The sequence below is a fragment of the Myripristis murdjan genome, chromosome 18 (assembly GCF_902150065.1).
Source record: "Myripristis murdjan chromosome 18, fMyrMur1.1, whole genome shotgun sequence".
Lineage (NCBI taxonomy): Eukaryota > Metazoa > Chordata > Actinopteri > Holocentriformes > Holocentridae > Myripristis > Myripristis murdjan.
In genome coordinates this window covers 28,492,907-28,513,149 of record NC_043997.1, presented here as the reverse complement: position 1 = coordinate 28,513,149, position 20,243 = coordinate 28,492,907, and the positions used below count along the sequence as shown (strand labels likewise).

Genomic DNA, 20,243 nt, shown 5'->3' with positions numbered 1-20,243 from the left:
ACATAATTCACTTAATCGTCCATTTTGACCAATATATTTTGCACTGTGTGGCCAATTTCTTCTATATTGGAGTGGTTTTAGGGGTTTTAGGGGATGCTTAATTCATTTCTGGCATTTTCAGACTTCAAAATGTTAATTCTATAACATAGTTTGATTAGTTTGGGCACATTTTGATTAAATTCAGGCAGAATTTTAGGTTATTTTCATGGTAAACAATAATTTTACATTTCACAATCATGAGCGCTCTTGTGTGAATGTTGATACATTGTTTTCAGGGTTTAGTGAAGCTGAAGATTCAAAATTGCTATTTGGATCAACTATGAATCTTTGTTAGGCTGAATGTTATGTGTTTCTGGAGGAAAAAGTAATGCGGGTATTTGAAATAACTTGGATCCTGCAACTGGATAACAAATTCTTGCAGAATTCTGAGCACAGTTACTGACAGGCCATATCTTCTATGCCTCACAATAAATTAACAAAAGGCAGTCCTGCTCTTTTTTTCTATGCCTCCTCATCATCCTCATCATCCTCATCTGTTCTGTCATCATCTCCAGACTCTTCATCCCTATCTTTGTGTTCTTCGTATTGTGTGAGTATGTTGCAGCATATACCATCATTGCCTTTGCAGGAACAATAATTAGTACAGGCTAGGGTTTTAAGGTTTTAACCTGACTTTGCAGCCACAGCTGACAATATCTAACAAAGCAGGAGGAGCAACAGGACTTGAATCCTGGGCGGGCATGATCAGTTCCTCTCCTTCCTTTAGGCCCATCTTCTTGTCCCATCCAAACAAGGTGATATCAACAGCCGTTGGATCAGGCTGGTCTGCTGCTGACCAAAGCAGCACCTGTAGGTGGGCACATCTTGCATGAAGGCGCATATTGTGCTCTGTAGGAGCAGTGTCTTCAGTGCTGGAGGCTTTTTGCGCTTTCTGTAAATGTCATACCTGGCCGCATCCAAGGTTACAGAGTTCCTCTGATTGTACAGAGCCAGGATGAAAGCCTTCGTTACTTTTGTTATCTGTAAATCAGTGGCTTCTGCCTCTCCAATACTGTGGAGTAGCTTACCAGGTACTACTCTCATGGCCTTGAGCGCAGACAACTTCCCTTTCCCAACAGGATATGAGGTGGTATCACATCGCGAAAGAGCAAGCATGGACAGAATGGAACCACATTGCTCACCCAGGTTCCCTACAGTTGCATTTATGCTGAGACAGTGCCATTCCATCTCTCCATTACTTGTGATACCAGCCTTCCAACACCAATAAACCATAAGCACAAAGACATCTGTGTCATCACTGAGAATGCGAACAGTTGAAGCGCCATGTCTGACAGCATCTAACATGTAAGTATCAGTGATATGTCGGCCTCTTCATGAATGACGATATTGTCAGCTTTACTGACCATCATGATATTACTTCCTACATTGAATGTACACAGGAGCTTGCTCAGCCTTTGTTTGTTGCGCCTGTTTTTCAAGACTTTGGGCTCTAGTTTCCCGGCGCAGCGCAGGGTGGCGCAGTGAGGCGCACCCCGCGCAGAGCTAGTTTCGACCAGCGCAACGCGCGAGGCGAACGGTTTCCAAGTTTCGCAGACGGATCTGCGCCGAGATGGGAGTGGTTGCGCAGCAGGGGGAGGTGTCGACAGATTCAGCTTGGCGCAGTGACAGTTTCGTGCCAAAAGGCTTCGCCGAGGTGCGCCAAAAGCTTGCCTCCTGAAACCACGTCTACTTTCGACGCAAGGCGCAGCGGGGCCAGCACAGTGGAAGTTTGGCTGACAGGCGGGCAGTGCGCACACGTCACCACAACCTCACAGGCAGGTTTCCAGAATGTCAGGCACATTAACAATGCAATAAATACCCACAGAAAGCACTATTCAATGCTACTATCTCAGTCAGCACATAAACGTATCTCCATATCGACTTTCCCGTCACAACTGATGTCAGATCAAAGGAGATTGGCACCGTTTGGCAGCGTAATGGAAACCCAACCTGATCACCTGTCAGTCAAACAGTGTGTCCCATACAGTGATGTCTTTTTTCCAGTTATGGTGTCTGGCGCTACCCCTGTTAACTACACAGTTTTTCTTCCATATATATTTAAATATTCCACTCTGGGTTTTCGTTATCTGGTAATCACTGGACTATGACTGGTAAAATCTGCCAAAGTCCGGTAATTTTTAAATGTCCGGTGAAAATATTCACAATTTGAATTTTATTAAAACAGTCAATTTCCACGTAATTTTATTTGTAATTTTAAAAAAATAGACTGCGTGATCCCTGTCTCCGGTGTACTAGAGGGAGAGAGAGGGTTTTTTTCTGCAGAACCGGATCAAAACAGCGCAGCGAAGTTGCCTGGGGGAGAACAAGGTCACAAGACTGATGCGCATTGCAAGTTGCGGAGAGACACTTGAGGCTTTTGATTTTAATTCAGCTGATGAATTAAGTTTTTATTGCATCTATTTGATTTCAAGTTGGCAGCACGCCGTGTTATTAAAATGATATGAGCCAGTTTTTTTGTTTGCAAATTGTAGTTGCAATTGTACGCAACGTTCATGTTAAAAGAGCACAGGCTTGTGCAATATTTATTTATTTATTTTAGACGTTACGCACGTGAGTCAATTGACAGCACTAATTTTATTTGATACAGCGTGCTTTTCAATAAAAAGATTACGCTATAAATTGACATGCCTTGATATCATTCTTATATAGCCTGCATATAATTTTAAGCTCAGTAAATTCAGATAATATTTGACCGGAATTTCAAACATTTGTCCGGTAAATTGAAAACCTGCCGGTCACGTTGTCCTGTGCCAATTTTTTCTAACGGAAACCCTGATTCTACACATATCGAAAATGTAAAATGCATCGGTTCCTTGCCAGACACTGGGCGTTTAGAACAGCGAATGTAAAAGCTTTCATGAACCGGATTTTGTTTTAATCTCTAGTGTGTTGTTGCATCAGTAAGTGATGGAGTCGAAAGTTGCAAAACAAACATGTAGGCTATTTATATGAATATTGCGAGGATTATCCTTTGAGGTAAAAACATTCATTAAAAATGGGGGCTTCACAGTAAAATTTATATTTGCTCATAAAAATTAATAACTTTAACAGACGGTGACAGAGCTGGAAAAAAAGAGATGCGAGGCAGGTAGGTAATGGAAAGACAGGGGACTCAGGAAGACAAATTTAAGGATAGATGCATGGATGGATGGGTGGTTAGATGGATGGGTGGACAGATGGATGGCAGGTAGCTCCAGCAACATTGCAGCATCCAAGACTGGCCTCAGTGCGTGTGTGATGCGGCTGCTCTCTTCATCCATGTCAAATGTGTAGACTACCACTACGCCTTCGCGCAGCGCATTTTAAAGGCGAGGACAGGGGCTCATTTGATTGGTTTAAAGTGAATCGGCTGTGTCAAACCCACTCCACGCCTTCTCTCCTCCCTTGCGCCGGTAGGAGGAACGGCGCAGTAGTTGCGCCAAGGTGCACGGCGTGCCAAACTTGCAAAATCCACTTGGACACACCCAGTTGGCGTGTCCAAGTGGATTTTGCGCCTCGCCAGGTCTGCAAAACTAGAGCCCTTTGTCTCTGTTAGGTAGAGGTGTGGTCAATGAGAGCTTGTACTCTGTGGAGCTCTCTCCTGCTCTTGTATGTCTCTCATGGTCCTTGGTAGACACTTGCAAATATCTATGAAAGATGACAAACTTTTGGGTGTTGTAACAATTAAGCCGGTGTCCGATACTGGCTGCAAGATCTGCCACAGTCCCAGATGATGGCCAAACCGTGATAAATGAGCTGGGATGCATCCACAATGACAACATCTTATGGGTGGGGATTGCAGACTGGAATTCCGAGCTGTTGTCATCAATGATAGACAAGGGGTCTGGGCTAAGCTCATATTCGAAGAGAGATTATAGAATATACCCAGGCTAATGAAAGACATGTTAGTAAGTGAAACTAGCCCCTTAATGATTAAGTAGAATGGTTTTTCATACATTTTTAAATGTTTATATCAAGCACTTTACAACTAGCCTGGATATACCTATGCTCCCTTACTTTACAACTTACATATTACAGCTACAACAGCTAACTGCAACAGCCCATTGCGTTAAAAACATGACCAGACCTCAAGAAATTTAAACAAATATAGTTTATCAACATTCATACCAAAGAACAAGAGCTCTTGTGATTCTGAAATGTAAGATTATTGTGTTTACCATGAAAATAATTTCTGAAGTATAATTAATCAAAATCTGCCTAAATTAATCAAACTATGTTCTAAAATTAACATTTTGAAGTCTGAAAGTGTCAGAAATGAATTCAGCATCCTCTGAAACCACTCCAATATTGTAGAAATTGGCCACACAGAGCAAGGTATATTGTCAATATGGACGATTATGCTAATTGTGCTAGCATTGTGTTAGCATCCGGCAGTTTCTGTATACTGGGGACTTATACTTTACATTTCTGCAATAACAATTTGGTGTACTCAACATTTCCGGGTTCATAATGGGGCTCTATGGGCTGGCTACTAGACTATTAAGGAGTAAATGGGAACAGGGGTCTGGTATCTAATCTAGACTCGATGAGGAGGTTGGCTATCCTTAATTTTTTGCCTGACTGTTAAAGTAGACATGAAAAATAAAACTGAATTGAGATGAGTTGACTCAGAATGTCCTACCACCCTCTTTCCCAACAAATATCCCACAAAAGTCCAAGGTGTTGGTTGTAGTGTTGGTTGAATGGAGGTGAAGATGTGACTTGGATGGAGATGTAGATGACTGAAGGTAGATGAGGGAATGGGGGCAGATGGGCGATGAGATGCTCCAACTTAGAGGCCACTCACACTGGCAAGTATGATCCGCGCCCAAGCACGATTGCCCTTAAAATCCGGATTCTTTGACCAGTGTGATCGCTCCGTATCGTGCTTGAATACAGTACACTTTCCCCGCTCTGGCACGGTTGGAAGGGGTGTGCTTCTGCACGGTACGGGCGCGTACACGAGCACATGCACGGTCACGCACGCAGTGCGCGGATGTAAATCATGCAACTTTCCACCTGCCTCTGCAAAACTGTTTAATGTGCGCAGCGCGATTACCGGCGAATGGCCGTGTTGCGCAATCAATAATCAACCATGTTGTCTGTGTCATTGTCCGTTGTGCTGCTGCAACCGCGTATAAACAAAAGTCGGTTTATAATGAAAGTACAGCAGTCTGTGTGCGGAGATCCGGCAGACCTGGTGCTGGCCGGCAGCGCGTCGGCACCGGCCGGCACTGGCCGGCACTGGCCGCGACACTGCGCGGTGTGCGGCCACCTGGTCACCCGGTCTGCCCGATCTGACAGGTGCCGCTCCGGCTGTCAGTTGGACCTTTCTGAAGAAGGAGGAAGTTACCTCCGAAACTGTCAAGGTAAATAAACATCCCATGTCTGATTAAAAGGACCAAAAACGTTTTTTAGTTAAAAGGAAGACATGATGTATTTGAACTACATTGATTTATAATGACGTCGGGCCATGCCTGTTGTTGTCGTATTTCAACGTGATGACGTGCACACCGGGGGCAATCGTGCTTGGGCGCGTTTGGGAAAAAGGTAATGTGAGTGCAGGCCAGCCGGGGACTGGGGAGGGGGGGGGTTTGGCTTTAGCACGATACGGGCTCAAACTTGCCAATGTGAGTGGGCCCTTAAGATCTCCACAGAAAAAAAAAAAAAAAAAAAAACAGCCTACACACATGCGCAGGACAATTATTCAGCAGTCCATCATAAATATACAATGAAATCCACTTTAAAACAGTTCCCTTGCTCTTCAGTGTGTTTTTTTCCATTTTCATTAATTCATAGCAACTGTAAATATTCATTAACTCATTACAACAGTAGCTATTCATAAACTCATTGCAACTGTAGATCATCTTAAAAACAACCTGATCTCACAGAAATCCGTGAAATGAGCACGACCTCTTAACAACGCATTGCGTGCTCCTGGCACATAACCTGTTATAATTACGTGTGGCCACCACAGAAACAGCGTCCACTGAAAGTCAATTAGGATCCGTGTCGTATGGGCACCACGCAAACGCTGTCCACTGAAAGTCAATTTCACGTGGGTGGTAGTTCATAGATCCCGGAAGTGCAAATTTAATCAAAATAAAATAATAAAATAAAAAATAAAAAATCGCCAGTTTTCTAGACTAGGCCTACCATATTGACCCGCATAAAAGACGACCCTGATTTTAAGATGACCCCTCTTTTTCAAGACCATTTTTTGGAAAATAGGCTACTTTTTATATGGACAAAATCTTGTTTGAATAAAAAAGCCACCGGCCTGCATCAGGCGGGTCGGCCGCGGCACCGGCTGGTACCGCGCCCACCCGGTCAGGTCTGCGGGATCTGACAGGTGAGCGGTCAGTGCCGCGGTCGGCCCGCCTGGTGCCATGGCCGGTAGGAGTAGTATCTAACATGGAAGGGCGCAAGCCAGTAATTTCGCCTAGGGCGGCACATAGGCAGAACCGCCACTGTATAGTTTATAATGTCATCATTTTCATATTTTTCTAGTCCACAAAAATCACATTTTAAGCCATTTTGAAATCAATGAACGAAATTTTATTTTAATCTGAAAAACACCGGCGTTACCAAGGCAACGCGCTTCATGCTACCTGGTGACTCCCGGCTTCTCGGCTTCAAAGACGTCACGCCGTGGGTGGTGGTTCATAGATCCCGGAAGTGCAAATTTAATCGGTATTCTGAAAAAAAGGTCTGATTATTAGCCATAACGTTGTAACCACCCAAGGCAGACTTACCACGAGCTATGAGGATGTGTAACGATGGCATGTGTCCACAAGTCCCGTATAATATCAACTTTATTTTAAGAAAACACGTTTTATTTGCGATATCATATCACGGAGAAGCACTACATTACCCATAATCCTAGTGTTTATCAGCGACGTGTCTGAATCGACAGCTTTCATCAATAAAGTCAATAAAATCTAATAAAGTGCATGAAAGTTGATAATGTGCTGATATGTTACGCCATTGAACACAACCCTTTCAGTCAGCGAAACAGAGCGGGTGGAAAATCCGTCGAAACACGTCAAAAATAGCACTAAAGATTTATATAGTCTATATATATAGGCTATAGATTTTTTTTTTTCATAACACATCTTTACTCGTGGTATAAACATAGGCTACATGTTAAGGTTATGCTTTTGCTGTTGAAAAACTACCGTATGTATGGTTTTTAAACCTAAATTCACAATGTTTATCCTAACCCGGAAGAGGGGTACCAGAACTACAATTCGTGCAGAGTTGCAACACACAGAGCTGTCCTGCGCCATAGCTTTTGTAGTTCTAACATGTTATGTCTATTATATGAAGTGGTGATCACTAATTTTGCAATCTTAATCAAAGTGTTTGGGTGTGGGAAGAACGCCTGAATGGTCAGATTTTAATTTTTTTTTTCTTAAGATAGTGAAATCATGTTTTTTCCATGTTTTGACACTAGTCGGTGGCGCCCCCTATTGGTTTGCCATCGGACATGATAGTAGAGGTCAAGAGCTTTCCAAAAATGTTGACCCCATGTCTGTGCCATTTTTTGTTGCTGCACTGTAAGCCTTTAAAAGTGTCTCAGGTGCAAGGTTCTAAGGGCACTTGTGGGGAGCAGGAACTGCCCACTGGTCTCACACTGAGATATGTTACTCCATAGGTCAAGACCTTTCAAACGATGTCTTCATTGTTGTTCTGTGACAAAGTTTGATTTTCATCGTGCTCCAAGCCAAGGCTGTCTCAGGTGTACATCTGCAGACCTCTTTTAGGGCCAAGCTTGATAAAATCAGTCAAACTTCTTTAAGGGGGTATGTAATGGCCAAATTTATTTAGAATATTGTTGTTAGTCATATACACAGTCATACTTTTCAATTTGGACCATTTCAAAGCTTTTTTTCCCCATAAAATACTCAATGTTTCATATTTCAGATTTTCCCATTAACTTAATATGGCCACCTGAGACACTTTTAAAGGCTTACAGTGCAGCAACAAAAAATGGCACAGACATGGGGTCGAACATTTGTGGACTAGAAAAATATGAAAATGATGACATTATAAACTACACAGTGGCGGTTCTGCCTATGTGCCGCCCTAGGCGAAATTACTGGCTTGCGCCCTTCCATGTTAGATACTACTCCTACCGGCCATGGCACCAGGCGGGCCGACCGCGGCACTGACCGCTCACCTGTCAGATCCCGCAGACCTGACCGGGTGGGCGCGGTACCAGCCGGTGCCGCGGCCGACCCGCCTGATGCAGGCCGGTGGCTTTTTTATTCAAACAAGATTTTGTCCATATAAAAAGTAGCCTATTTTCCAAAAAATGGTCTTGAAAAAGAGGGGTCATCTTAAAATCAGGGTCGTCTTTTATGCGGGTCAATATGGTAGGCCTAGTCTAGAAAACTGGCGATTTTTTATTTTTTATTTTATTATTTTATTTTGATTAAATTTGCACTTCCGGGATCTATGAACTACCACCCACGTGAAATTGACTTTCAGTGGACAGCGTTTGCGTGGTGGCCATACGACACGGATCCTAACTGACTTTCAGTGGACGCTGTTTCTGTGGTGGCCACACGTAATTATAACAGGTTATGTGCCAGGAGCACGCAATGCGTTGTTAAGAGGTCGTGCTCATTTCACGGATTTCTGTGAGATCAGGTTGCTTAAAAATCAGATACACTGTCAAACCTCTTCCACAGACTACAGATACACAATTTATAAAACACAGTTCACAAACAGTGCTAGCGGAGCTCCAAAACAGCTTCCATTAAGTGTTGCTTCAATCGCAAAATTTCACTGGCCCCACACCACATATGGCATTTAGCTAGCTTCAATAACAGGAATTAAGGCAACACAAAATAGATATTAGCGATCTCACACGGCTCACAGGCATACAACACCATTATTACATGTACACCAATTCACTTTATCCTCTTAAAGATGATCCTGACTGAGTTTATTGATAAAACCGACCTACGTGCCTCTAATTTTTCTGTGTACAATACTCGCTACGGGGGTTAGCATGCTAATGCAACAGGTATTCAATTACGGCTATTAACTCACCGGGATATCAACTATTAACAGTTCCAAGTTGTTTCCAGACTCCTTGATCACTTCTGGTTGTTCACTGTTAAACTTCAACTCTTAAGCTTGTAGTTATCAATTAGTAAGTGCTTTCTTCCACAACCTCATGCAGGATGGTGTCGCAGACAAAGGGAAAACAAAGATTATATGCATAGCAAGAGAAAAATCGCCACTCATAGCGCTCCCTGCACTTCTAAGAGTAGAAGTGCTGCCTGGAACTACTTCTTTTTGTTAAGATGGTGCTTTTTGGTTAAGGGCTGGGTCCAGAGATGGACAGGGTACTCGACCCCAGTACTTGAGTAAGAGTACACACAAACCATAAGGGGAGCTAATAGGTTGAAACAACTGAATCAACATGAAAGCTTTTGGATCTTTAAGTTAAAAACAACCCACTATCCGGGTCTTAATGAATAACTAGAATATCATCATTTCCTGTAAAGACTGTTAAGTAGATGTTTTTAAGCTTGTTGTTACTCTCTGTGGCTATGTATGTATATTTATTATTCTCACCCTAAGCTTTGTCTCTTCCCTTTTTTTCCCTACAAGGTCCCCTGCTGTCTGGCTCTAGTATTGGCTTCCTCTGTCTGTTTTTGGTACTGATGACTCAAATGCCAACACCTGTGACCAGACTCACATTTGCTTTTAATTATACCTGTCTTGGTGTCAGATCGCACACTCCCTGACGAAGGCTTCCAGTTGAAACACGTTGAAGTGACCTTTTAACCATGTTTGGCCCGTAACTTAATAAAGGCATTTTATATTTTTTTCTAAGATGAGTGACTTGGTATTTTTTCAGGTTTTTTTCAGTGTTTTCTAATACTTTTACACTTTTTTTTTTTCATCTCCAGTCTTTTCTTCCTCCACCCTTGACCGCCATTTGTGTCACATTACTCAGTTTATCAATATAAAGTGTGAATGGAGGTTTATTTTTGCAGTAACCAGCTGAGCAGACTAAACATGATAGTGCTGCCGCAACAACACATTGTCCCATTATCACCCACAATGTTGCTGCCATGGCTACACATTGAATCCATTTAACACTGCACAAAGTGTGAAGAGCAAGCAACACGTGTTTAGGGCCCAGCGTGTGGCCCTAAACAACCACATTCAGTGGTAATGCCAGTGGCTCTGAAGTCACAGGATGTCTGGCTCCAGGGCCATTTGATTGGTTAATACAGACTGATGATAGGAATGGATGGTAACAGCTTCTGACCCACTAGAAGGTGCAGCAGGGACCTACTAACCTATGAGGGGGTTATGACTGATAACATCCATTCAATGGTGTGATAACAGTCGAATCAGGTCATTTTGTAGCTCTCTTGAGAAACCCTTTCAAATGGTGTATATTTTTTAAAATGCACAGACAGTCTAAATCTTAGTCTGTTTATCTTAATTCCTGAAAACTTTGCATATGCACACTGCAATACTCAGATGACCTTGTAACATCTCGGTGTGTCTGTTCAGGCCAAGCTGGGAGAGGAGACACTGGATTACAAGGACCTAGCAGCTCTTCCAAAGGTGAAGGCCATCTACAACATCGACCGGCCTGACATGTTGTCCTACTCTCCATACGTCAGCTACCCATCTGAGGAGAGGAACTATGGCGAGGTAAACGATATACGGCTCTGCTCTGTCTTTCTCTCAGCATCTTCCTCGCTTTCCTCTCTTGTCATGTGGAACACTAAGGGCTGAAAATATCAGAAGGTAATCTTGGAGGGCAAGCAGTCCAGAGAAAGGCGGGAATCATTAGCTTCCTTCGGCTCAGAGATTAAAACAACACAAAATTGCCCAAAAATTTTAAAAAGCCAAAAAAAGAAAGTGAGGTGAAAGTTAGAAGAATATAAACAAACTGTTGCCAAAAATTCACTTTTCAACATTCATCTGAGTTTCTTTTTTCAATAATATTTTAGAAGAAGAAGAAGAAAATACAAATATTTGAATTGATTGATTGATTGATTGATTGAATGCTCCATAAGCCAAAATTACTTGAGAGATTCCCAAATTTTTTTTTAGTAAAATTCTTTAATTTTGCCAATTTCATATATAAAGACAGCAATTTATGTAAGAATCATCATCATGTTATTTGCTCAAAGTATGTGGACTTAGTTTAATAGTTCTTAATGAAAAACTAGTGGTGGACTTCATAAGTATGTATAGGCCCCAGGATGCAAACATTTTCTCTTGTTTGAGTCAACAATCTCATATTGTTGATATTAAAGTACGATTTTTATGAAAATGCATTTTAAAAAATTAGAACACTGCTAGAATGTGCGCATGGGTGCATGGGAATAAAGCTATGTGCTAAATTTGGTGCATTTTCGTGCACAGGAAGGTAGTTTCAGGAAGAAAGCAATACAGAATTTTACATAGAAATACAAGGTATACCAGAATGACTGTGAACTGGAAGATAAATTTTCCCTTCATTTTATAAATTATGGTAATTGATGGTGACTTGGCTAATAGAAGCTAAGTAGTGAATGGATCGGTGCTTGTATGGTCAGTATAGTTGTATTGGTTCATAAAGTTGGTATTGGCTTCTGTTGTCTTGTCCTGAGCTTCAGCTCCATTTGTCTGTTTCTAGCCTTTGCTTGCTTTTTATATCTCTGTTTATTCATTCAGCCAACATAACTCATTCTATAATGCATTTTCTTTATTTTCATGACTATTTACATTGTAGATTCTAACTGAAGGAATCAAAACTATGAATGAACACGTGGAGTTATGTACTTAACAAAAAAAGGTGAAATAACTGAAAACATGTTTTATATTCTAGTTTCTTCAAAATAGCCACCCTTTGCTCTGATTACTGCTTTGCACACTCTTGCCATTCTCTCGATGAGCTTCAAGAGTGCTGAGGCACATAGTGTGTCCAAAGTCCAATGCTCTGCTGACTAAATAACTGCAGAGCTCCAAACTCCTCTGGCGGGTCATTCTATGTCATTTCACCAAATTGTCAGGACATCCCATGCACTTGGGTCTCAAAAAATTCTGAAAATTTGAGACCATTTTGGTGTGATTATCTTCAAAATTTAAAAAATGAAGAATGGCCACTTTACTGCACAGTAAAGTGCACTTTACTACACAGTAAAATGCCCATTCTGTGCGACATTTTACAATTTTTCAATTTTGAAGATAATCACACCAAAATGATTTCAATTTGTAAAGTAGTCAATTTTATGCATATTTTATGTATGGTGAAATTCAGAATGGGTACTTTACTGTGGAATTTTGGAAGTAGTGGGGCGGCTTAGGTCAATATATCACAACAATCGTTCATTTTGTAGCTAGCATATGGGTCATTCCATGTCATTTCACTAAATTTTCAGGAGATCTCACGCACTTGGGTCTCAATAAATTCTGAAAAATTCACCAGTTGTTCCTTATGTATCCAATAGGCACACTGTAAAATTTTAGTTTGCTCGGATGGATACTTTTTGAGATACGGCCAATTTAGTGAGGGGAGTACGTGTCGATTTTGGGGCGATTTTGGCGCATCCTTATTTTTCCTCCATTTTCAGGTGTCAATATCTCAAGAACTACATCACATAGGAAACTGAAAGTTGGTACGATAATACACCTTCACCTACTCTCTCAGAATATACAAAAACATCTGTCATACATCATAACTGGTAGGCATGCCAGCACCTCAAAAATGGAAAAAAATTACGCAGGTTTTGTGGTCGACCATGTTTGGGCCTTCAGAAAACAACTTTGTTTTTGCCCCAGCTTTTTGATTTTTTCAGAGCTTTGAGATACATACATGGACTGTTCAAAGCATTAATGGTTAGTCAGATATATGCATCAGTTTCAGGATGGCAGCTTCTCCAAATCCAAAAAAAAAGTTTTCATGTCAGATTTTCATTGGCCCATAAAATCTGATCCCTGTTTTAATTTAAAGGTCAAAGCTTGCTCTTTCTTGGGATATAAAATATTTTTCTTTATGCAAGTTCTTCTTTTTTTTTTTTTTTTTTTTTTTTGTTAGCCCAAACATGGGGCTAACAGCACCCCAGTGTGAAATATTAATGATATAATAATAATTATAATAATTAAATTATATTATAATTTTATTATAATAATTAAAAACGACACTGTACCTCAGCGTTTCTCAACCTTTTTTCAGTCAAGGCACCCTTCAAAAGTGCAAAAAATCTCACGGCACCCCAGTGTGAAATATTAATAATATTATAATAATTATAAAAAATAATTTATATTATAATTTTATTATATAATAATTTTAAACGACACTGTATCTGACTTAAAATGCAAACATCCTGTTTATTTCAGATAGGCAGCGAGCATTAAAGAACAGAGCGGGGGTCTGTTTCACAAAGCAGGTTTAGTGAAAAGTCTGAGTCTGTTAACCCTGAAATGAGTTTCCCTCATTTCAGGGTTACAAGGAAGTTTATTGGTCATTATACAACAGGTTGAATAATGAACTTAAAGTGTGGTTCCCTCTTGATTGATTAATTGATTGATTGTGTAGAAAATAGAATTATTATGCCTGGAGGAGTTCAGATGGTGCATTTAGTAGTCTCACAGCCTGAGGGAAGAAGCTGCTCTGTAGTCTGGTGGTACGGCAGCGAATACTTCTGTATCTTTTGCCAGACGGCAGCAGGGTGAACAGGCTGTGGCTGGGGTGGGTGTTGTCTTTTAGGATCCTTTTGGCTCTGCGCAGGCACCTCACCTCCCCGATATCACTGAGGCTTGGTAAATGGGTGCCAATGATGTTTTGGGCAGTTTTAATCACTCGTTGCAGAGTCTTCCTGTCCTGGGCCGTGCACATCCCATGCCAGTTTGTGATGTTTCCAGTCAGGATGCTTTCAATCGCTCCTTTGTAGAAGTTGACAAGAACTTGGCATGGGAATTTTGCTTTCTTAAGTTTCCTTAAGAAATACGGCGGTTTCTGAGCTTTTTTAACCAGGGCAGAGATATGTGAAGTCCATGACAGGTTCTCTGTTATGTTGATTCCCAGGAACTTGAAACTGCTCACTTGCTCCACCTCAGCTCCATTGATGTAGACAGGGTTGTGTGTCTTTGCCTCCTTTTTTCTAAAATCAACTATCAGCTCTTTGGTTTTGCTGACGTTGAGCAGTAGGGATGTTTTCTGTGCACCATTCTGCAAGATGGTTGATTTCCTCCCGATATGAAAACTCGTCATTGTTGGAAATCCGGCCGATGATGGTGGTGTCATCAGCGAACTTCACAATAGAGTTCTCTCCATGTCAGGGGTTGCAGTCGTGGGTGTACAGCGTGAACAGGAGGGGGCTGAGCACACAGCCCTGGGGGGCTCCGGTGTTGAGCACTAGAGTGGAGGAGGAGAGACTGCCAATCCGAACTGACTGGGGTCTGTTTGTGAGGAAGTCCAGTATCCAGTTGCAGAGAGTGGTACTGATGCCCAGAGTGTTCAGTTTTCCAATCAGCTTCATGGGGGAGATTGTGTTGAAAGCTGAGCTGAAATCAACAAACAGCATTCTGGTGTAGGTGTTGCTTTTCTCAAGGTGAGTGTACACTGAGTGGAGAGCAGTGGAGATGGCATCCTCTGTGGATCTGTTGGTTCTGAATGCAAACTGCTGAGGGTCCAGACTGGCAGGGATGTTGTTCTTTATGTGCTGGAGAACCAGTTTCTCAAAGCACTTCATCAGGATGGGGGTGAGTGCCACATGGCGGTAGTCATTTAGATCAGACACTGCAGACTTTTTAGGCACAGGGATGATGGTGGATGTCTTGAAGCAGTCTTGTCCTGTCTTGTCTTGTTGGCACATGTTTTTAGTACACGGCCAGGGATGTTGTCAGGCCCAGCAGCTTTACTCATATTCACTTTCAGCAGGACTTTCCTCACATCCACTGTGGATACTGACAGTGGCCGGTCCTCTGGAGGCGGAGTAGACTTTACAGCTGACTCCCTGTTGAGGAGGTCAAAGCGAGCATAAAATGTGTTTAGCTCGTCTGGTAACGTGGCCTCACACATGATGGGAGCACTCCTGCTTTTGTAGCCTGTCACACTAGGTTATGCCATCTGTTATTTAAAAAAAATATATAGGCCTATAAAAAAACAGTCAGTAGGCCTTTCTTAGAAGTCCATTAATAGTTAGGTGGCGACTTTTTTTCACAAACATGACACGTCCTTTCGACAACGATCCCGTGGATGAAGGTGCAGTGTTACTGCGCAGAGAATTAAATATTCGTCGGGAGATGGTTATAAGACCGCACATAGATGTTTATGCCGAGGTCTTACCTGTTTGAACAATGTTTTTATATTTCATCTTAAGCTGCTGCCAAGTGCGCTTCTCCCCCGCGGGATTGCACCTAAATGAAATAAATTAATATGCTACCATTCAAGCAGTTTTCCCCTGTAATATTATTGTAATTGCAACAGATTTAAACTTACACCTTGACCCGAGCAGCAGTGTTCTCCCACGCCTCTCCTTTGCGGCTGCAGCGGTGTTGTGGTGATTAAAAAACATGTCAAACTCGCTGTATGAATGCATTAAGATTTCCAATTCAACTGGGGTGAAAAACGCAGCCCGACGCTTCCAAGTTGCCATGGTGACTCATCAAATCAGGACTCCATTGACGCTGTCTTTTTACAGCTGTTTTGCATGCGCTTAACTCCAGGTGAAACTACTCTGAGTTGATAAAACTAACTCAAATCAGCTGTTCTGGAACCGAAAACTCAGAGTTTTCTATCTCAGAGTAGATCAACTCAGAGTTCGGGGTAAGACTCGGAGTTTGTTGAACCTGCTTCGTGAAACGGACCCCGCCTCAACTGTCAGAGCCTATGATGAACTGTAGGCCTACACTGGAGTGAAATGGAATCCTTGCTTGTTTCGACCTGTGCCTCATGTAGCCTACATACATGGACAGACACACAGAAAGACACAGACAGACACACACACACACAACAAACAAACAAACAAAAATCTGCAATTGAGAGAGGGAAATATACATGTGTGCGCATACAAATAATTATCCGCGGTTGAGGGGGAGAGAGAAGCAGGCACGCGCTCACTCACACACACAATAAACTGCGAGAGAGAGAGAGAGGGAGAGAAGGGAAGGGTTTGACTCACCATCAGTGGTGGAGCTTTTCTTTTGAGAAAACGATCCATGATGCTGCAAAGTGCTTGTTCTTGCGCTTTGTGAAATCGAATGTCATTTCGCAGTTAATGATAAAATGTAAACGACGCAGTCACACTGACCTTACGCAGACCCCAGTGTTGACGTTCGCACATGAGACAGATTTAGATGATTAATTCTATGCATTTATTTATTTAAAACAAACAGGTTTATTTTGTTATTCATTTATTCATGTGTTAAATAAATAAATATTTGTATTCATCCATAAATTTATATATGAAATGTCAGAATAGGCAATTTTTGACAGCACCCCTGACGTAGTCAGACGGCACCCCGGTTGAGAAACGCTGTATTAGACCATTGTAGCTTGCTTTTGTGTCTTATATTAATTTATTGTTTATTACTTGTTCATTATTAACCGAAAATATAATGACCATTACATCAGAAATGCATTTATTTGTCACAACATCATAACATCATTTTCATGAACTTTTTACCAAATCTCTTAAGCTGCACATTCATACAGTTCCGGTTTTCACTTCCAAATGTCCACAGTTTAATACCCATTCTGAATTTCACCAAATATGTATTTTGGTGTGATTATCTTCAAAATTGAAAAAATGAAGAATGGGCACTTCACTGCACAGTAAAGATCCCATTCTGTGTGACATTTTACAATTTTTTAAAGCTGGGGCGTTGGGTTGCCATGGCGGCGCGCATAGACGCAGTGGCTTACAGCTCTCCACTCTCGGTGCCGTATTATATGTTTTTGTATGTGTGAACAGTTGTGTTTTTAGCTGAAAACACCACCATATGTTGGACAATGTATGCGTACAGTCGTCAGGACTTTTTGAGCTTGGGATTACGCTGCAAAATACCAATTTCACTGGACTTTCATCGCTACCAAGACATTCCGGAGGACACCAAAACAAAATAAAAGCGAGGCTGCAGGGCCAGTGCGTTAGCACGGCTGAAAAGACAACCCTTCAAGCCGCCGCCTCCCAGCATTTTCCAACGCCGGGTCCATAACTAACAAAATTGACGAACTGCGCCTGCATATCACATCCAACAAGTGTTTCCGTGACTGTTGCATTTTTCTGATACCAGATAGTCGGCTATTCAACTAGCAGGTTGCACGATGCTTTCTATTCTGCCCTGCACCGAAAGTACTGAGCCCCAATTTCGTTGCATTATTATACCGTATATGATTGTGCCACGACAATAAAGATCTATCTATCTATCTATCTATCTATCTATACAAAGTTGTTTTCTGAAGGCCCAAACATGGTCAAACACGAAACCTGTGTAATTTTTTTTCCCATTTTGATTATCTTCAAAATTGAAAAATTGTAAAATGTCGCACAGAATGGGCATTTTACTGTGTAGTAAAGTGCACTTTACTGTGCAGTAAAGTGGCCATTCTTCATTTTTTCAATTTTGAAGATAATCACACCAAAATGGTCTCAATTTGTAAAGTTTGTAAAATGAAGAATGGGCACAGAATGGGCACTTTACTGCACAGAAAAGTGCAGAAAGGCCCCAGGATGCTCTGGTGTTCTGTTGTCATTTGTCCCAATGTGTTTTTTTCTTCTCTAATTTATAGAGCATGGTCTTTACCTGCTCTACCTGTAAAGCGTCATCAGATAAATTTATTGTGATTTGATGCTAAAAAAAAAAAACAAAGAAACCCAACACATTCCCTCCTGAGCATGCTCTTGGCGACAGTGGAAAGGTAAAACTCCCCTTTAACGGGAAGAACCCTCACGTAGACCCAGACTCAGGGCGGGCAGTCATCTACCTCTATTGGTTGGGTGAGGAGGGGAGAGAGAGATAGACAAAGAGACAGAGACAGGGAGATAAGGACAAACTGGGACAAATGACAACAACAGAACCCAGAGCATCCTGGGGCCTTTCTGCATTTTTCTGTGCAGTAAAGTGCCCATTCTGTGCCCATTCTTCATTTTACAAACTTTACAAATTGAGACCATTTTGGTGTGATTATCTTCAAAATTGAAAAAATGAAGAATGGGCACAGAATGGGCACTTTTCTGCACGTTAAAGTGCAGAGTTTATGTATGGTGAAATTCAGAATGGGTACTTTACTGTGGAAATTTGGAAGCGAAAACCCAAACTGTATGAATGTGGAGCTCAAGAGATTTGGTAAAAAAGCTCATGAAAATGTTGATGTTTTGACAAATAAATGCATTTCTGGTGCAAAGGTCATTGTATTTTAGGTTAATTATGACCAAATAACAAACAATAAATGAATATAAGACAAAAACACAAGCTACAATGGTCTAATACTGAGGAATTTCAATATTCGCAAGTGGTGAAATAGCCCCATGTTTGGGCTAACAAAAAAAAAAAAAAAGAACTTGCATAAAGAAAAAATGTTTTATATCCCAAGAAAGAGCAAGCTTTGAACTTTAAATTAAAACAAAAATCAGATTTTTTATTTGCCTATCAGTTATGATGTATGACAGATGTTTTGTATATTCTGGGAGAGTAGGTGAAGGTGTATTATCGTACCAAATTTCAGTTTCCTATATGATGTAGTTCCTGAGATATTGACACCTGAAAATGGAGGAAAAATAAGGATGCGCCAAAATCGCCCCAAAATCGATACATACTCCTCTGGCTAAATTCCATGGCCGAGCAGCTGCATGCAAGCCTTACATCACCAAGTACAATGGCAAATGTCAGATGGAGCGATGTAAAGCACGCCACCGCTGGGCTCTGGAGTGGTGGAAACATGTTCTGTGGAGCGACCAATCATGCTTCTCGGTCTGATGGACGAGCCTGGGTTTGGCGAACACCAGTAAAGGTTACCTGCCTGACTGCATTGTACCAACTTTACAGTTGGCACAATGGAGGAGAGATAATGCTATGGGCTTGTTTTTCTGGGGTTGGCCTCAGCCCCTTAGTTACAGTGAAGGGAAATCTTAGTGCTTCAGCTCACCAAGACATTTTGGACAATTCAGTACTTCCAACTTTGTGGGAAGAGGAAATGAGAATGGAAATGCAGAGGCTTGCCTTGGACTCACTTCATTCACTTCATTCATGCAGCAGGAATGTACAAGAGCAGATGTCATTTTTCACTGACAGTGAATGGCCAGTCATACTGTTAAAGGGCTTGTTCACCCATTTTGAAAAAAATAATTTCAAACACCCCCTACCTCCTCACCTCTGCCAAAACAGCTGTGTATTCTCACACACACACACACACACACACACACACACACACACACACACACACAGCTGTTATGTAGGACAGCAGTGGTTTCAGCAGTGCTTTCTTTGTCTCATTGTTACCGAGTGCTGGATACTGGCTGGATGCTCCAAATGCCACTGAGGTAGACTTCCCCAGCTAACATTCTTAAAGAAGATGAATGAAGAAGATGATTACATAGTACACACAGAATCAATGACCAAATCCCTCAATTTTCAAATTTAAATGTTATATGGTTGAAACACCCATATAATGTTCTGCATCTACAGCTAACAAAGTTGTCAACAATAATAAAACATGAAACTAATACTTGGCTGTGGAAAGCAACAGATGTTTCAGTGATAATGGAGTTCTAAAATACGACTGCTTGCTTTGGGAAAAGATTAGCTGAAATGTTATGAAATGTTGACATTATGCTAGACATGCAAAATCAAAGGTGTTGTCCTTTAAGAATGTTAGCTGGGTCCACCTCAGTGGCAGGAGGCTATTGGCCCTTTTCCATTAGTATCTACTCGGCTCAACTCGGCTCGACTCTACTCGCCTCGACACGGTTTAGGTGGTTTTCCATTACAATTGCGTAGCACCTCGCCGTGGATTTGACTGCAGTAGCGGTTTTCTTGCCATTTTTGCTTGCCAACTTCAGTGATGATCAATGAGCACGGTCGCTGTTGCCGTCTTTTTTTTTTTTTTAATGTCGGATTTTGTTTTCGTGCAGGAGTCGCTCTTGTCACTCCCTGTCCGATCAGTTGCCTGCACGGCATTTACGTCACATTTTCGGCCCGACTCAGCTCGCTTGGAACCCCGGCTGAGTAGGTGC

General features: G+C 41.7%; 1 protein-coding gene across 2 annotated transcripts in view; it reads left to right on the top strand.

The window, feature by feature from the left end:
• Positions 1-20,243, top strand: part of ablim2 (actin binding LIM protein family, member 2) — a 235,904-nt gene that overhangs the window by 172,580 nt on the left and 43,081 nt on the right. For both annotated transcript variants that reach the window (XM_030075915.1, XM_030075916.1), the window contains exon 10: positions 10,585-10,728. In XM_030075915.1, the coding sequence (XP_029931775.1) occupies positions 10,585-10,728 (144 nt within the window). The remainder of the gene's footprint in view (positions 1-10,584; positions 10,729-20,243) is intronic.